Source organism: Xyrauchen texanus, chromosome 35 (assembly GCF_025860055.1).
Source record: "Xyrauchen texanus isolate HMW12.3.18 chromosome 35, RBS_HiC_50CHRs, whole genome shotgun sequence".
Classification (NCBI taxonomy): domain Eukaryota; kingdom Metazoa; phylum Chordata; class Actinopteri; order Cypriniformes; family Catostomidae; genus Xyrauchen; species Xyrauchen texanus.
This window is the reverse complement of record NC_068310.1, coordinates 24963323-24983295: the sequence shown is the minus strand read 5'-3', so window position 1 is coordinate 24983295 and position 19973 is coordinate 24963323. Positions and strand designations below refer to the sequence as shown.

Sequence of the window (19973 nt, the reverse complement as noted above, 5' to 3'; positions counted from 1 at the left end):
CCTTCTGATTCCGATGAGCTCGCTGCACAGCACGAAACAACAAACCCATTGCGAGAGAGTTGTGAACAAATGACTCTTTTGAACCAGATATTTTTCATGAATCACCCGAAAATAATTGAGGGTGTGAACTCAGCAGATCAGGTTAGCAGTTTGAATCAGATGTGCTTTCTCAGCGAATCAGCCATCAGTGAGCTCACAACTGGGAGTGCAAACATTTCAAAGTAATAATCACATGTGTATTTCGGGCTTCTTTATAATTAAAAGTCCAGAATTGTGTACAATTTTTTTCTTCTGGTAATTATTGATTAGGATTGGGGTAGCACAGTAAACTGCATCTGGGGTTTCATTATATTTGTACTCTTGTGGTCTCTGTGTCTGGGCCATCCAGTAACAGTAAATTATTTAAAACAATAAAAATTATATATATATATATATTATACAGTGTTGGGTAATAAAGCAATACATGTAACGGGATTACCTATTTAAAATACAAAATGTAAGTATTTGTATTCCACTACAGTTAGAATTTAAATAATTGGAAATTTGAATACAGGTACATTCAAAAAGTATTTTGATTACTGAAGAAATTACTTTGCATTTTATTGATATTTGTTTAATTTAATATTTAGTCCTTTCAGATGGAAAACATTTATACATATAAATGATGCGATCCAAAGTGCATTTGAACAGCAGTGAAACACTTTCTTATGATGTGATACATTCATACGAGCAGACAGAGAATATGTTTGAAGTAAGTGTGGAGCAGAAGTAATAGAAATAAACCTTGAATAGAATAGAAATAAAGCCTAAATTGTCAGCTTTATGCTAAGCTAAAATGCTATTTCTAGCCATTTTATATGGACTTGTTACCAGACACGAGCATATATTTTTATCAAAAAAATTCACGTTAGATCATAATTTCAAAGACCTTTGATATTAGGATATTAGCAAAAATAATAAGCTTGATAATACATTTTGTATTGTTTTTCTGTAAAAATATCTAACAATCCTAAAAAGATACTGCATAAGATATTTAGTTTTTTTTTTAGAGAATGTATTTTTAACATGTGTATATTGTCTCACTGTACTGGCAGAGTTTTTATAGTCAAAACAATTGAAATTATTATAATTTTTTTTTTTAATTGTTCATCATTTCATTCTCATTGACCTTTTTGCCTATGGATTTTCAATCACTTTCCACTCATAATTCATCTACAAAAACAGATAAAAACCAAAAGTTTATTATTCCTTGTTGCTTACAAGGGGTGGTGGCGTAGTGGCTAAAGCACAGGGCTGTTAATCAGAAGGTCACTGGTTCTAACCCCACGGCCACCACCATTGTGTCCTTGAGCAAGGCACTTAACTGTGTGCCTTTTAGAATTTCCACAGAATCCCCCAACAGTGTAAGTGAATAAGCATCTAAAATCAGATTGTCAGATTCATCAGCCAATCAGATTGATTTATTTGTTCTTGGTGGGTGTGGTCTTAGAATATGTCACTGTCCAGCTCTTCCAGCTGGCCTTGAGTGACGCAGTCACGCTTTAAGTGATGTACGTAATTTGAAAGTGAAGAGCACGAGATCTTGCTGACGAGTCGGACGTCATCACTGCTGGTATTGTCGTTGAGAAAGAGATCCTTATGGATTTAAAAACCTGAAATGTTCTGCATGATCATGCGATTGATTAATTAAAAAGGAAAGGAGAACTGATTTTCACTTCAAGCAAATTGGTAATTGCTTTTTGCATTGTTATAGCAACATCAGGAGTTTTCTAAGTGTAATGCATGAGCATTCAGTGTCAGTGTACTCTGACGAAACAAAATAAGCTAAATTAAATCGCAAATATTTTTAGAGAGCTTTTTTTTGGTATTACACCTCCTTGGTACTGGCTTTCATGTGTGGATGTGTTTTTAAAATGTCAATTGGTATTATTTGTTGACTGCCACGTAATGTATGATGGGCATACAGCGTATTATTCATTGTGTGTTTTCTTAATGGCATGAATCACACTGAAGGCCTAGACTTAAGATGCATGGGCCGTGTCTAATGTGTCAAAATATATAATCAAGCTTTTGACACTTAGAACAATTGAGAGACTTGCACACAACTATTACACAAGGTGCAAACATTCATTGATGCTCAAGAAGACAACACACTACTATATGCATACTTTATGTAATATCTGTAATGTAGATTCTGAGCAGTACTAAATATTTATTTTTTTATATTTGTATAAATTATGAAAGGGGTGTGAACATTAATGAGACAAAAGGGAATGCAAACTTATACTCAACTATATATACTTTTTATTAAACCTTAGATTAATGGGTTATCAGCTGTCTTTTTATTCTTTGGCTTTCTATCTTGTTTCTGAACGATAAATCAGATTAATCGAGAAAATTATGATTTGGTGACTAAAAACAGCCATTTGGCTCCTTAATGTTTCAGTTTAGGAGCCAATGGCTCTTAAGTCATTTTTTTAGTCTGGAGCCCTGACATAAATAAATAATAAAAAAAAAAATTGTTTTAATTTTTTTTAAAAAACTGAACATGTTACAGTAAATCCTGAAGTATGTTATGTGTTTTGTCATAGTGCAAAAGAAAAAAAAAGATTTTATATTAATTTCTAATTTTAAAAGCAGGTATGTTGTGACATTTGTTTTTAGAATGAAAGTATATTGGCAAATATAAAACAGAATGGATTTTGTTTTGATGAGGCAAACAAGTGTGTAAACTGTTTTCTCATTTCTTTTAGTTGTTATGCAAAATCTAAGCTTTATGAACAGCGTTATTTCATGGGCCTTTTCCAGATTCTCTAGATCTTCCACACATCTTCTCACACATCTTAATGTTGCCCACAAGTCTTTAAAGGGATAGTTCACCCAAAAATGAAAATTCTCTTATCATTTAGTCACCCTCATGCCATTCCAGATGTGTATGACTTTCTTTCTTCTGCTGAACACAAACAAGGATTTTTAGAAGAATATTTCAGCTCTGTTGGTACATACAATGCAACTAAATAGTGGCCAGAACTGCGAAGGGCCAAATATCACATAACGGCATCATTACTGCATAAAATCATGACCATACGACTGCAGAGATTTAATCATTGTCTTCTGAAGCGATCCAATCGGATTTGAGCAAGAACAGAACAAAATGTAGTTATTTTCTCACTGTACATCTTGATAGCAGTGTCCTTGGCTGCTTGTCATTATTTCAAGCTCAATTACACTTCCTATAGCACCGTCTAGCGCTCTGTGCATGCATCAAGCACTAGGAGGTGTAATCGAGCTTGAAAATCATGATTGTGCCTAGAGACTGTAATGGCAAGATATACAGTGAAAAAGGTGTTATATTTTGGTTTGTTCTCACCCAAAACCAACTGGATTGCTTCAGAAGACATTGCTTAAACCACTGGAGTTGAATGAATTACTTTTATGATGCCTTTAAGTGATATTTGGACCTTCATAGTTCTGGCCACCATTCACTTGCATTGTATGGACCTACAGAGCTGAAATATTCTTCTAAAAATCTTCATTTGTGTTCTGGAGAAGAAGAAAAATTCATACACATCTGGGATGGCATGAGGGTGAGTAAATGATGGGAGAATTTACTTTACTTTTTGGGTGAACTATCCCTTTAATTAACTTCCTAATCTGCTTATTTTCTGTCTCCATCTTCTTCACTGCTTACTTATTCCTCTCTGGGCTGTTGTTCTCTCTTGCTCTCTCTCTCTCTCAATTTCAATTTTTGCAATTTAAATGTACTTTATTGGCATGATTGTGTTTACATACAATATTGCCAAAGCATTAATACACAAAACAGATAATGACAAGATAAATAATAATGATAAAATAGTAACATATAACAATAAAGATAGAATTAAAATAAGGTGCCACGTAATGAATCAAATCAAATAAAAACTATTATAACAATATACACTACACAATATAAAATAAAATAAGCATTTAACAGGACATTATGAACATAAGAAAATAAAAGTACTGTGACTGAAGTACATTAAGGCAGTAATTGGTTTTTGAGGGTGTGCATCTCAAAAATGAATTTTGCTGCAATTGATGCATGATGGTCCTCCCCCAGTAACACCAGCATCTGATCTGTTTCTGCTGAACTGGAAAACTGTGGCATGAGGTTTGAGAGTTTGTGGAGGTATTTCTCTCTCACCTCTGTAAATTTCTCACAGTGAAGGAGAAAGTGTGTCTCTGTCTCGACCTCACCCGTGTCACAGTGAGCACAGACTCGTTCTTCCTTTGGAAGCCATGTTTGTCTGTGTCAGCCTTTTTCTATGTTCAGACTGTGATCACTGTGTCTGTATTTGGTGAGGATCCGTCACTGTTTTGGATCTCTTACAGTGTGCAGATATTCTGCCAGATTATATGTTCTGTTTAGGGCCCGATAACATTCCAATTTGCTTTGGTTTTTACTTTCATTTTCCCAATGGTCCAAATATGAATTTCTGCTTTCTTTTATGATTTGGTTTATTCTGATTTGGTTTAGTTCAGCAGTGCTGGTCTGAAGCTGGTGTTTGTTAGTTGTTTGTGGGTTTGTGAGTTTCAGATTCAGCTGACAAAGGGGACGACTGGTTTTAGGCTTCAGCTATTGGGGTTTAAGGGCTTTGTGTTGCAGTGTGTTAGAGGAACTTGAATTTAGGTGTGTCCAAAATTTGAGGGATCGTTTTTCAATATGTATATAATAAGGGGGTATCTGCCTATTTCGGCCCGGCATGCATTAGTAGGTGTTCTTCTCTGAACTCTTAGAATGTTTCTACAGAATTCTGCATGCAGGGATTCTATGGGGTGTTTGTCTCATTTCGAGTAATCTGCCAGACAGAGTGGACCCCAAACCTCACATCCGTACAGAGCAATAGGCATTATAATACTATCAAAGATCTTACACCAGATTGTTACAGGAATGTCAACTTGGGTAAATTTGCTCTTCTAGCTTTCTCTTTTATTGCATTCACTGCCAGACCAAAACCCCTTGAAGCACAAATTTTTAGACCGAGGTAGTCGTAGTGTCGGGTGTGTTCTATTGCAGTGTTCCCCAGAGTGAATGTGTATCTGGTGTCCTGTAATCTGGCTTTTTTCTGGAAGATCATAATTTTAGGTTTTTTTCAGATTAACTGTCAGGGCCCAGTTCTGACAGTAGTTCTCCGCAGGTCCAGGTGCTGCTGTAGCCCTTGTGCAGTAGCTGACAGCAGCACCAGATCATCTGCATAGAGAAGAAATTTTACTTTAGAATGATTTAGAGTAAGACCTGGTGTTGCAGATTGTTCCAGTTACTGCTGGACTGTGCTTCAGCATTTCTGTTCTAATGTTGTCTAAACCACATGCCTTTCTGTGTTTTAGTTTCATAAGCGCATCTGCCAATTCTTCTCTGCTAATCCGATAGTCTAAAGGGTTTTGGTTATTTTTTTATTGCAGATTCCAATTGTTTATTTTGCATGCCTCTCTCTCTCTCTCTCTCTCTCTCTCTCTCTCTCTCTCTCTCTCTCTCTCTCTCTCTCTCTCTCTCTCTCTCTCGTGATTATGATTTTCCATCCTTGGTGATAGCTGCTGGTGTAAGGGACTGGCATGAGGAGGAAAATCTTATATTGTCTTTCAAAACTCCCCAGCTGGATACTTTTGAGTCTGTTGGGAATAAAGCTCTGTATGTGACTTGTGTGAAAGTGACCAATGCACATCTTCTCTCCGGAGTAAAGTCGTCTAAATGGACTGATTTTTTTGGAGTGAACATCTCCCCCAAAGGTAGCTGGCGGTCACTGTACAAACGCCCCATTGATAAACGGACTGGTGATTTACAGTGGAGGATAGTACACAGTGCAATAGCTATGAACAGACATGTGGTGCACCTCAATCCAAATGTAGAAGTGGGTTGTTTATTTTGTTCTGAAAACGAAAATATTTTTCATCTCTTCGTGCAATGTGTACGGTTGGGTAATTTGTTCTCCTTTTTATCTCAATGGGTATCATCTTTAGGTGAAGATTTATCTCCTCAATTGTTTATCTTTGGGCCGAAGAACTGCCAAACTCACTATTTGGAAAACAAGAAAAAATAAGATGCTTGGTAAAGACACATTAGATCCTTTGCCGATGTTCAAGGGTTTGGTAGCATCAAGACTCAGGATAGAATATGCATACTATAAATTGGTTGGGTGCTTACCAGTGTTTGTGAATACTTGGGCCATAAATGGAGTGTTATGCACAGTTAATGAAAATGATGATTTACTGCTGAGTTTTTAAGTCATTGTGTTGTTTTAAAAAAAATATATATATATTTTTGGATGCATCTTTCGTAATTGAGACTTTGTAACGCAGATTGTTAGTGGTAACAGACTTGGTGTTACCTAAATGTTGTAAATAAAGGTGATTTCAATCTCTCTCTCTCTCTCTCTCTCTCTCTCTCTCTCTCTCTCTCTCTCTCTTGCTTTATCTCTGTATGTCTTTTTGCTGCTCCACACTGAATTATGACATTTTCAGCAGCTGTGCAGCCTGTCATGCATTAAAAAAAGGAAACCCATATGCACTTCTCTTGTGTGGGTGTGCATGTGTGCATGTACTCATCTATAGATGTGTGTGTCAGCTATAGAAAGAGAGTATGGGCAAGGGTAAATGATTTTTGTTCATACATGTATCGCTTCTGCATTATTTTTCATCTCATGTTTCGTACTTTAGGCTTGAACTATGGGCTTGTGGCAAAAATGGATCTTCTTCAGTCAATCAAAGCTGGGTTTTATAACAGTATTTTAGAAATTTTCCCCACAGCTTGCAGTTGATCCCTGAGATCTCACACACTGTTGTGGCTAGTGAAGAGGCTATTGTTTTTGACTGAGCAGGTACAGTAATAGTACATTGGCTACTTGGTGGCCTGATTCAGTCTGACCCACATAGATCCAGCTCCATTTTTATTTACATATACAAGGTGTTATTTACTGAGGTACTCTTCCTTAAGGTGATAGTTCTTCCAAAACCCATTAGATGGATATTGGCTTTCACTCTTTATGTGATTCAGTAAGCCTGTAATTTTAGTATGGTACATGTTATTATAATTAAAGGGATTGTTTGCCCCAAAATGAAAATTCTGCCATTGTTTTCTCAACCTCATGTTGTTCCAGAACACAAAAGAAAACCTTAGACAGAATGTTAGCCGTTAGCCTCACTTTATTTGCATCTTTAAATGGTGAATGAGGCTTATTCATACTGTATCTTTTTTGTTGTGTATAGAACAACATGAGTAAATTAAATTGATGAGTAAATTGACCGATTTTTCATTTTGGGTGAACTTTCCCTTTAATCTCTTTCATCATTATGGCCCAGCAAAAAAAAAAAAACAATAAATTATCCAGATTGAGTATTGATAACATCATGGACTCTCATTAAGTCCTCTTTTATGTCAAAAGATGTGTTCTTTTGATGTGTTGACATTGTGGAAATTTTATTGTACATGTATGTCTGTGGTGCTGGAGAGTTTTTTTTTTTTTAGTGTTCCACTAAACTCAAGCATGTAAAGGAAGTGCAGGGGTGCATCCTATTTCTGCAATTGCGTATGACCTCCTATTAAACCTTGATGGTAGCAAGCATATTTTATTTAAACAATCATGAGGTTATCCACTGAAAGGCTGGTGAGCTTATGTTGGCTTGTTCGTGGTCTTGAGCATGCTCGGCAAAAATGTGTACAAATTCAAGCATATGCTATAAAATAACTCAACCTGAGAAGATGGTGCGGTGTGCACGCACAGCCAAGGTTAATTTTTGGTAGCACCACAAAGGTTTCATTGAAATATCTTGAGACATTTTTGCCTCCTCCAAATGTGCTATATTCAGTGATTTCATTTTAATGAGCCTGTATGTATGTATATATATATATATATATATATATATATATATATATATATATATATATATATATATATATATATATATATATATATTTATTTTTACAAGGCTATTTGGAATTTGGCAAAATGGCCTAATGAATTTATTTATGTGAACTCCTTCACAGGGGCCCATATTTAACATGCAGAGTCACTAATGTTTCTCCCCAATTCTCTTTTTACAAAGTTGTTTATTCACTGCTATGAGAAAATAATTTATTCCTTACACCCTGTTTTCACCGTACGCGAGCACAACGTTGCGTCGCGTCAAAAGCAATAGAACCCCATTATAATTGATGACGCTGTCTGGAAGCGTCTGTTGTGGCACGTCCATTGCGCCTACAGTGTTGTAGCGCCAGCGCATGCGGTGCAAAATGAAACGCGCTGGTGCTACTACACAAATTAAATGGTTTAGAACATTCGGGTTGACGCGACATGACACAGCAGCTTGACGCTCCACCCGAAACGGAAGTGCCCTGTGTAGACAGGGTGTTAGGTGGTAAATTCTGAATACTGTTTATGTTAAAGTGAAAATTCAGGTGTCTCTCTCTTTCTGACAAAACTTACACACTTGGATTTAATGTTGTTTACTATTAGCATTTTTTGGTCATTGTATTGTATGGTATTTATTTATTGTTATTTACTCTTCTTGCAACTGATTCAATTCCAGAGACTACAAAAATGTTGCTTTTCTCGTTTCATAATCTTGTACCGGTATATTTGCATGTGCTTTTTGCTTGCCAAAGAATGTGATTTTAATTATTAAGTAGTTTATCAAGTGATATGTCTTCAGTGTGATGACTTATATTATACTATGTATCCTTTAAGAGTAGAAGACATTGGCATACTATATGGTTATGTCTTCATCATGTCAAAATAAGTTAAAGAAGTGAAACAGCATTTAATGTAGCATGCAGTACTTTTAGCTTGCAACTAATCCATGTTTCTCTTTTTCTTTCTGTGTCTGTCCTGTCACTCTCTTTCACTGCCTGTCTTTTTCTCTTTTTCTTCCTACAGACATTTATAGTGCTAAATAGAGGGAAAACAATCTTCCGCTTTAGTGCCACACCTGCCTTGTACATGATAAGCCCTTTTAATCTTGCTAGGCGAATAGCTATTAAAATTTTGATACATTCATATCCTTTTCAAGCTGTTTCAGTGCATAATTATATATTTGTGGATATGTGGTCTGCTATGTTGTCTATCTCTGTCTTATAATTTTGGATTGAAGGAATAATGCTAATGGTTTCAGACCGTTTTAGGAATGCAGTCCATATGATAGTGGGACTGTAACAGCATATCAGTGGGTATCAATTTTAGATGCATGGCAGTAGTTTTTGTTTGACGGTTAAGTTGAGATGAGATTGCCAAATGGAGAGATAAAAAATGGTGCGAGGGGAAGGTGTCTATTGTCTATTTTCAGCATGTGTCTAGTCAATGGACAGAGCAGATTCGAGCAAAGATTTGATGGGCTAAAAAAAACTGCTTGACACAATGCAGCAGTAGCCTCCATATTTGATGCTTCCATTGTATGTAACTGCCTGTAAAGTAGTCTTTATATTTATGTTGGGCTTATCTTACCTTTTATCTTTATTCATCTTTAAATGGCTGAAGAGTAAAGTTAATGTGGCCAAAACAACACAATTTAAATATTGGTTATAAATACCAATGTTTTTTTCAGATAGTAATGCTAAATGTATCTCTTCAGCTCCTGTATTCTTAAGACATGTACAGGAATACATTGGTGCACAATGAATATCAATTATCACAAATGTACCACAAAAATTCCATAAAATTCCTTTCATAGTCCTCTGAGGACTGTTTGACTACTTTAATGGTTGATGTGGTTGTTGTTCAAACATCCCAAAAGATTTTAAATGTCCACAAAAATATGACAGAAGAGCTGAAAACTGCTCCCTGCTTTGATATCAGCATTAGCAGTGATTTACAACTAGTCAGAATGTGACATTTTCTGTCTGATTGTTGAAGTCCTGATTAAATGTTTATTAAAATGTACAGTGTCAAATGTATTTAAAATGTAACTAAATGTATTATTGTTTGTGATATCTTAGTATTTCCTTAACTGATATCCACAGTATTCAGCATGTTCATTATGTGTACAATTTTGACCAACTGTGTGTTCATGACGTTTAGTAACCCTCCCGAGTGGTCCAAACAAGTAGAGTAAGTATTCATTCTTATTACAGCATGTGGTCCTTTTGTCTTACTGGAAGCATGCCTTACAATTATTATAAATATACACATTTGAAATATAATTCATAATGGTCAAACACACTTTAGTCCCAGTCACTTAATTTGAAAGTATATTTGTTAGTTTGTGTGAATGTTATAGTGAGAAGTGCATTGGAAATATTGCTTTTTCCCTCAGGTACACCTTCACTGGAATTTATACACTTGAATCAGCTGTAAAAATCATTGCCCGTGGATTCTGTATAGATAGCTTCACATTCCTTAGAGATCCATGGAACTGGCTGGATTTCATGGTCATCTCAATGGCGTAAGTATTTGAGACACCTACATGCCACGCCACAAAAATGAGTATACTTTGGGTGTCCCCTTTTTTATTATTCATATTGCTGGAAACCTGCATGAAAAATGAGTGTTGTTCTGAATCTTTTGACATGTCTCTGCTGCATTGTGAATATACATAGTCTCTCCACAATGCTCTCTCTTTTCCTCTCTTCTAAGAATTTTCATCGTTCAAATGTTTCAATAGACCAGTGTTAAGTGTCATTCACCAACATCACATCTCCCTACAGCCCACACAGAAAACTCACTCACTTCTCTCTTGGTCTTCCTTAATCTCCATTTCCATTTTTCACTTTCTTTGTTTTTATTTTTGCAGTTATTTATCTACAAATCTGTCCTGTTGTCTATTTGCAAAAAAACAGACATTCATGTCAACTTTAATGTACAATGTACATCTCATACGAAAATATGGCTACAGAAACTTGGCTTGTACAATAGATTATGGAAGCTATTAGGGGTGGGAATAACCAGAGATCTGGCAATATAATATTATCATGACACTTAGGTTATAATACAAATTGCAATTCTCATTTTATGATTTTGTCACGCCAGATATCTGCAATATATTAAAATTTCGCTGTACTTGTTTTCTTTTTCACATTTTTCATATGATGCTATGCAATGAGGCTGAATCATACCAACCTCATTATTCTTGTTAATACTGTAAATAAACGTATTAACCCACATACTGTATGCCACCTTGAATCTGTAGAGCTGTGCTGTTTACTTTCGCCTTCAGTGATTTCATACTAATAAATTAATCTGACAAATTTGCAAATTTGAAATTAAAGATGAATACCCAAAATGTCTCAATACAAATTTGTTGTAATTATACATTAAAATCCGTGTATCAATTTTGCATTGTGCGGAAATGCAATACTACACTGTAATTTATTTTCTCCCACCTCTAAAAGCTATTGATACACACTTTTATGAAACAGAGCAATTTAATCTGCATATGGAAGTCATCCAGAAATAAATCATGACCATGTCTTCATGTAACTTTGATCTGATCATTGCAGGTATATAACAGAGTTTGTAAACCTAGGCAATGTCTCAGCTCTGCGCACGTTCAGAGTTCTGAGGGCATTGAAAACAATTTCTGTAATCCCAGGTAAGAGAGTTTGTGGGTGGGAGGGGCTGGGTCGGTGTTAGGTGTATGAGTGTATTGTTGTTTTCTTTCCTTCCTTCCCCCCCTTAGTGGAGAGGCTCTGTGCGTGGAGTACCTCTTGGTCATTCGTTGGCGTGGTGGTGTTCTTGGTGTGTTTGTGGTTGTCATTGGTGTCTGTGTGTGATCCTCCCTTATTTCAGATATGTAACTGAGTTTGTGGACCTGGGGAATGTATCAGCGTTGAGAACATTCAGAGTTCTCCGAGCATTGAAAACTATCTCTGTCATTCCAGGTGAGATGCAGTTTAAACACAGGTTAACGTTGTAGAATGACCCCCATTATGATTCAATTTGAAATTATTTCCATTGGACTTTCTCTCATTATTTTTGCAGAACTTAATTTGGAGAGGAATATTTAATTTGCTATTTTACCTATCTCCAAAATGATCAAAAATGGTACTAATACATTTTTGATAGGCTTTGCAGTCTACTATCAATCTCTGTAGTACAGAGTCCTCTGGTGTTTGCACCGCTTTTGCCTTTTTAGAAACTTCAGAGCAGAGAGAGATAAGAAAGCTTTAGCGGTCAAACCACGCCTTGATGAAAAAACCTACTCATGTCATTGAACTGGTTTGAACTGTTTTTTGTTTGCTTGTTCAGACATTGCCCTCTAAGTGTTATATAAGCCTCATTGGTATCTATTTTCAATGCAGACTTTAAAAGCAAGGACTTTACATAAAAGCTAATTTTTTCACCATTGTGTTAGCCCATATGGTTCTCTCATAAATCACAGAACCATATGGGAATCCAGTCACCACGGAAAGTCAGACTCAAAACTTTTGCAAAAAACCGTAATCATTTTAGAAATTATCAGCCAAAATACATATCAGATATCAGGTAATGTTTGTGGAATTAAATCAACAAACATGTAAAACATATAGCTTTTCAAACAACCCCCACCCCCAGAGCACGGGAGTAGATATTTTTAACAAGCTGTGTTTTGTTCCCTAAGATGAAAATTGCATGGCTCTCAATGAGTTCCCAAAGAACATACCTTTTACTTATTTATAAAGACTGCCAAGCCTAGTTTGTGGACATATTATATGCTGCATGATGCTTTGGAAGTCACTTGATTTTACAGTATCAGCCTACGATGTGCTTGGCTGCCATTTTTTTTCTTCTTTTTTTAAATAATTTTTATTTCCTTTTTTTTCCTTTTTATTTTTGTATGAAACACAAATTGCACTTGGATGTAAAATATATATAAAATAATGCAAATGGAAAAGTGATAATGTTTTTGTGTCTATTTGAGAAGAATTCAACTTTGAGGTTTTTCCTCACCAGATAATGTTTTTTTTTTTTTTTTTTTTTTATTTCCTTCAGAGGGAAGGGCTAAAATGCTTGTGCTTTAGCTTAATGTCTTGAAACATTAGTATCATATGTAAGTAATTTTCAGTGAAACAACAAATCCTAGATTTATTTAGCTGACTAGGATTTACAGCACGTCGTATTCGTCATTCGTATTTATGCTGTGTAGAGTTATTTTCAGTAAGGTTATTAACCTAAGCCTACTCAGCAAAACGTTGAGCTCTGAGGGATTTTTAGATGTTTTTAGAGGGATTTGTGGGCAAGAAGAGGCCTGGATGTAGGATATCTATACTAAAGTTGAAAGAACTATGGGTCAGCTGTCTTTAAGGTAAAACAACTCTTTTTTTTTTTTTCTCAGTAGAATGAAGACTGGGTTGGATTTTGAGGGAGGGGTCAGGGCAGTTCTCATGATGTTTAGCTATGGTGATGGAATTTTTGCATATTGACACACAAATGGGAAGAGTTTCACAAATAGAAAGTTGGCTCATGAATAAAGTCAATGAGATCCACAAATAAATTTACATTTCACAAAAATAAATCAAATTCAAAAATAAATAAAATGAGATTTGCAAATATTTGTATTTTATTTACAAATATATTTTTTAACTCACAAACACAAATCTGTCCAGCATTAATTTGTGAATCACTCGCATTTATTTGTAGATCGCTCCCTGTGCATTTGCGGATCGCTACACATATCAGTCAAGACGTGCACATACATCTACAAATAGGTGGACCCCACCCATCATCTACTCAAACCAGTCAGAAAATGGCCACATTACTCAAACCAATCGTAGCACATTCTATCTTCAACCAATCATTCTTCTTTTATTATCAGGGCAGGACCAGTGTCACAGCACTCTCATGAGTATGGAATCAAGCACATACAGATAAGCTTTAAGACTGAAACCTTTTGTATGTAGTGTCTTGTTAAATGTTGACAGCCAAAAATATACATTTTCTAGAGTGTCCTGATCATTAGCTTTATAGCTAACCTGGCTGAATGAGTCTATTTTCATTTTAACCAACTTTCTTGACTGAAATGTGTCATCAAAATCTTTACTCTTAATGTTACATGGTAGATCCAAACAGACATTTTTTGTGAAAGTTCGAACATTTATTTGTGGATCTCATAAAATGTATTCGTGAATCTCTTTCCAGTTGTATGTTAATATGCAACAATTCCATCTCCATATTTAGCTCACCATGTCCAGTGGAACCCTGGAAGGCATGTACAGTACACTGAATTCTTTCTTTTCAGCCTTCGAGCTGAAATGTCCTGCATGTGATCTCTCCCCCCCCCCACCCCCCACTAGTCCCTGCCTGCTTTATTCTCCCTATGTCAAGTCCTCTGGTTGTGCTGCAATAAATGTAGACAAATGGATGTCAGGTTGTTCTCACTGTTACAGGGAGTCCTCCTTTTGTTGTACAGAGAATTCCTTTCAGGGTATCCCCTGGGAAACTGAAAAATTTATTTTGGAGCACTGGAATTCAGATAGGTTTCATGATTGGATTTGCATGCCCTGAGATAATAAATGCTTACTACACAATATATTGATTCCAAGCTAAGTAGGGAGGTAATTATTCATCTTAATAGACCACATAAAGGGATGGCTCCTAAACAGTATCTGTGTAATGTAAAACTTGCATTGTATTTTGTGGTACTTATTCTGTAGTGTTATTTATTAATTATGCCATTATCAATTTAAAATAAGGATTCAAAGCAAAAGAAAATATTAAAGTTATGAACAATGAAACAACATCAGGCTACTTAATTAGTCTCAGGCATGCTTATAAAGGAGTGGGTCTCATTCATTAAAATAATTGCTTGCAAGTATTCTTACTTATGCATGCAAAATTTCCACCGGATTAACAGTAGGTGCTTTCACACTTAAATTTGTTCTTACCCTTGTTCTAATGTTGATCAATCCAGAATATACAAAATTAGGGAGTACATACTCATCATTAGTAATTAGTATAATATGTGCCCAAACCATCTCCATTTAAGGGCTTTCCATGCAAACCCTTTTGTACACCCATTTGTCACTCCCTGCAAACAAATCCTTACTCTCGTTAAAGAATCGCTCTTACCTGAGAGCATGTGCAGCAAGATCTATTCATAAAGCTAAATGTGCCATTCTCAAAACCAGTTAAAACATAATAAATTGGGTTTTAAATGAAAGTTTGAAAAGAGCTATTTTTGTTACTCTTAAAGACTTGTAGGGTCACTTAATTTGGTCATTTCAGTTTCTAATAGTAATAAATAGCCTAAACATATCAGCTTTACCCATTCCATGTTTTACATGCCTGTGTACATTTGAATTTGTTGTGAATTTTATCCTATATATAAAGTATTCAATATCTTTAATGTGAACCTGAATGAAGATGTGAAAACATTTGCACAGATTTTATGCACAAAAACGCATGGTTAGCGAATGAGACCCAAATTGTTTTCTGAAAAATGCCTGAAATACTAACATGGCCTCGTAGCTCCTCAGATAGTTGTCACTTCATGCCTTGAGGCTCCTGTCATACACTCCTGGGACTTGAGCACACTTGCAACTATATGTGCCTCTATGTGTGTGTGTGTGTGTGTGTGTGTGTGTGTGTGTGTTCGTGTGTGCATGCATATTTCGTATTTCATAGGTCTGAAGACCATTGTTGGTGCTTTGATCCAGTCGGTGAAGAAGCTGTCAGATGTGATGATCCTTACAGTGTTCTGCCTCAGTGTCTTTGCCCTCATTGGTCTGCAGCTCTTCATGGGAAATCTGCGACACAAGTGTGTCATCTGGCCCATCAACATGACAGAAATGTACCACGGCAATGGCAGCCATGCCTTCAAATGGGAGGAGTACATCATGAATGAGAGTGAGCTTCTATTGGAATTTTATGCAGTGCATACACTCATTTATTCATAATAACTTCTTTTTTTCCCATCCATTTAACTTGTCACACAAATTTCTGGTTATTTCTGATTGATTTTGAGTTTTTAGAGTTTTAACTTTTAATTTAAATTAAATTAAAAGTGGTCAAAAAAGTACAAGATTGAACTTTGGCACCACATTAATGTGGTTATCAATCTAAATGAGAACATACAATAGATTTTTTTTAAAAGCAAAATATAACTAATACAGATTAATCCTACCCTTAAAAAAATCTTTTGATTTAAAAAAAAAAAAAGAAAGAAAAACAGGGACGTTTTGTCAGATTTAACTGACTTCTGGGTACCAATTTCTCAAAAACAATTACACACTCAAATATTACATTATGTCATGCCTGTGGGCTTGGAGATGCATCTTGTTTTAAAATCTGGGCTGATAACCAGGTTTAAAACTTTCAAGGGATAGTCCCATAGTCTTTACTGTATGTTTTGTGTTTTTATTGAAAAAAAAAAAAACCTCATCTGACTTTGTTATTTTGAGAATATTTGTAGTGAATCAGACTGAATGTCCATATACAGTGTAATCATTTGTTCGAAATGGTCTTATTTACCTATTCCATCCCCACAGCCAATTTCTACTTCCTACCTGGTGCATTGGATGCTCTTTTATGTGGAAACAGCTCTGATTCAGGGTGAGTGTCTGGCTCTCTCCCTCAAAACGTAGTTTTGAAAGCATATCAACACATTGGAGCTGTTGTTGCAGACATACTGTTGTATATATACTGTAAATAACATCAAGTATAGCAGAAGTAGATCACTGGGATTCTTCTCTGACAAATGTTTCAGTTAGAATTGTTAATCCATATAAGAGAGCAAAATAATTTTGTGCTGTGTACACTTTTCCCCTCTCAGTCGCTGTCCTGAAGGCTACACATGCATGAAGGCTGGTCGCAATCCAAACTATGACTACACCAGCTTTGACAGCTTTGGCTGGGCTTTCCTGGCTCTCTTCCGTCTCATGACGCAGGACTTTTGGGAGAACTTGTACCAGCTGGTAAGGGCGTGGTCTTTTTTTTTCTCCCCTCTTTCATAAATTTTTAGGCAAATTTATTTGTTTTACGTTTTAAGAAACCTTTTTGTTACTTACCACATGGAATCGTTTATAAATGTATATCTCGATACACTTAAAAAATGCAGTTGATAATTTAAAGAAATATTATTTAATGATCTGACCTTTAAAAATGAGATTCATTGGTGTAACCCAATGTAGTCATGTTTATTTTGTTAGCTGCTTAATATCTTTGAATTGACTAAAGCCATTTAATTTAGATTAGCCACATAAAATTGTTTTACTGTGTTGTAGAAGCTACATTGAAAACAAACCAACAAACAAACAAAAAGCAAAGAAAATCTAAACTAAAAACAAACAGAAAACTAAATATTTTATTTTGTTACTAACCATAAAGAATCATTGATAAATTAATATCTTAATACACTTAAAAAAAAGTGGAAAAATGCAGTTGATACCTTAAGGTACTATTTCTACATGATCTGACCATTACAAATTAGTTTCATTGGTGGAACCCAATGTAGTCATGTTTATATAGTTAGCTACTTAATATTTTTGAATTGAGTATAGACATTTAATTTAGATTAGCCACATAAACACTTTTTTACAGTGTTGAAGAAGCTGCATTGAAAACGAAAAAAATAACAAACTAAAAGCATGTGGTATACTATATGTGGTCTCTACATAAATTTAATTAATCCTTCTTTGAATGACACTGATTCTGGTTTCACGCCAATCCTTCTTTGAATGACACTGATTCTGGTTTTATATATATATATTTGTCTGTGTGTGTGTGTGTACAAAATGTCCTGCAAGTGTCCTTCAGGAGCAATGGGGAGGAAGCTTTAAATATGAATGCACTATTAAAGTACTTAATTACTAAATCTGGGAGTTGCCAGGGCTTTCTGCTACCACAAACTATTACCTATACTAACACAGCGGGACTAACATCTAATGGGAGAAATCTGTTGCTTTAATATTTGTGCTATTTCATTTGAATCCCAATAGTTATAAAAAACTCTTAAGAAATGTCTTGATTCAGTGACATAAAACCACTTTGCTTTAGTTATTAATATCTTTAATTAATGCATGGAGGAGTGTTTAGGTTAAACCACAATTTCTATCCTACTACAGACAGCCCTCCTTGTCCTGCAGGATGAGCAGAAACACACAGAACCCTCTGGGATCAGGAGGACTAATGGACAGCTAGAAGACCAAATAGTAGAAGACTAAATATAGCCTGAGCTCTAGATCGTTATGTACTTTTACATTTAGTTATACATTTGGTAAAAATGGAAAACAATCGCCATTGGTTCAGTGCCAGTTTACAGCTCATAGACCATCCTAAATATCAACTCAATAAAGTTATATTTAAACAAATTGCCTGTCAAACTAATTTTCAATGGATATTAAATCAAATGTAATATAATTAAGCAAAATCACACAAGTAAGAGTGCAGTTGTGATTCCGCCGCAGGCCCTTATTCAGTGCAACAGCATGATTGCCCGTGTGATATTGCTTTTATATAACAATTCATTAAACAAGATCTTTATATTGAAAAACATATTTTATCTAATTTTGCTCTGGTACCAAAAACAGTTCCTTAGCCAAAGCTGGACCAACAGATGCATTTCTCTGAGCAACACACAAACTGGCAGCCTGTCAGCAAACAACAAAGAGTTCTAGTGCTGTAATACTAAATATGAGCACTGTTGGAACGCTGCTTATGCAATCAGATTAGATGACCAGAACTAACTGGTGTATAATTCTAAATACATTATTATCAAATTATTTCCTTGGTAAGCTTTTATACTGACCATTCATTAAATTAACAAATTACACCCTTTATTCAACATCTGAATGTGTTTTGTTCCCAGAAGACAGGTACTTGCAGTTCTTTAAAGTCGATGAAAGGAAATGTCACTCCTCATAGGTTAGGTTTAGTATTTTCTCATTATTCTGTTAGGTTAAACAACTGTACTGTTTTTAACCATGAAATTAGTGCCTACCTTTCTGTTCCTCTCTTTTAAATTTTTCACTCAAAACAATATGTTAGTATCTTCTTATTCTAGCACCTCAGGTTGCAAGTGATTGCCTTCAACCACTCAGTTTAATAGAACACGTGAATGCATTCTATACACAAGTTGGTCAAATACTGTACAGCCGTGGCCAAAAGTATTGGCAGTGACATACATGTTTTCTGCTTCAGTTGTTGTGGTGTTGATTCTTGACTATTATGCAGAGTGATCAGATGCATTTTAAATAATAGCAAAAAGCTTCATTGGTCAAAAAAAATGAACTGGCCCATTGGCCCTGGCACAAAATGACCAGCTAACATCATTTCACTGATCATATCAGCAGCACCTGGGAAAGTGTGAATGAGTACTAGTCAGGTGAAATGACTATATAAGAGCAGACTGATTGCTATAAAAGGAGGGAAGAAGTGCTTCCAATCATTGCGTTCTTTTTGCAATGGTTACCTCTAAAGAAAGACGTGCAGACATCATCGCTTTGTATCAAAAGGGCCTCACATGCAAGGAAATAGCTGCAAAGAATATTGCACCTGAAATAATTTACTGGATCATCAAGAACTTCAATGACAGAGGTTCAACTGCAATGAAGAAGGCTTCAGGACGTCCCTGAGTGTCCAGCAAGCGCCAGGACCGTCTCCTGAGGTGTCAGCTATACGGATTCGTGTCATCACCAGTGCAGAGCTTGCTCAATATTGGCAGCAGGTTGGTATGAGTGCATCTGCACGCACAGTGAGGCGAAGACTTTTGGACAATGGCCTGGTGTCAAGAAGGGCAGCAAAGAAATTCTGCAGGAAGTACAAGGATTGGACAGCAGAAGGCTGGTGCAAAGTTATTTTCTCTGATGAAGCCCCCTTCTGACTGTTTGGGACATCTGGATAATCGATAGTCCGGAGAAGAAAAGGTGAACGCTACCATGAGTCCTGTGTCGTGCCAACAGTGAAGTATCCTGAGACCATTAATGTGTGTTTTTTTTTTTTCATCCAAGGAGTGGGTTCTCTCACAATTCTGCCCAAAAACACTGCCATGAATAAAGAATGGTATCAAAACGTCCTGCAAGAGCAACTTCTCCC

General features: G+C 35.8%; 1 protein-coding gene across 1 annotated transcript in view; it reads left to right on the top strand.

Moving 5' to 3' along the window:
* Nucleotides 1-19973, top strand: part of scn8aa (sodium channel, voltage gated, type VIII, alpha subunit a) — a 69317-nt gene that overhangs the window by 8084 nt on the left and 41260 nt on the right. Inside the window, exons 3-9 of the mRNA XM_052105327.1 lie at nt 8910-9028; nt 9987-10076; nt 10282-10410; nt 11754-11845; nt 15567-15788; nt 16430-16493; nt 16714-16855. Of these exons, the coding sequence (XP_051961287.1) occupies nt 8910-9028; nt 9987-10076; nt 10282-10410; nt 11754-11845; nt 15567-15788; nt 16430-16493; nt 16714-16855 (858 nt within the window). The remainder of the gene's footprint in view (nt 1-8909; nt 9029-9986; nt 10077-10281; nt 10411-11753; nt 11846-15566; nt 15789-16429; nt 16494-16713; nt 16856-19973) is intronic.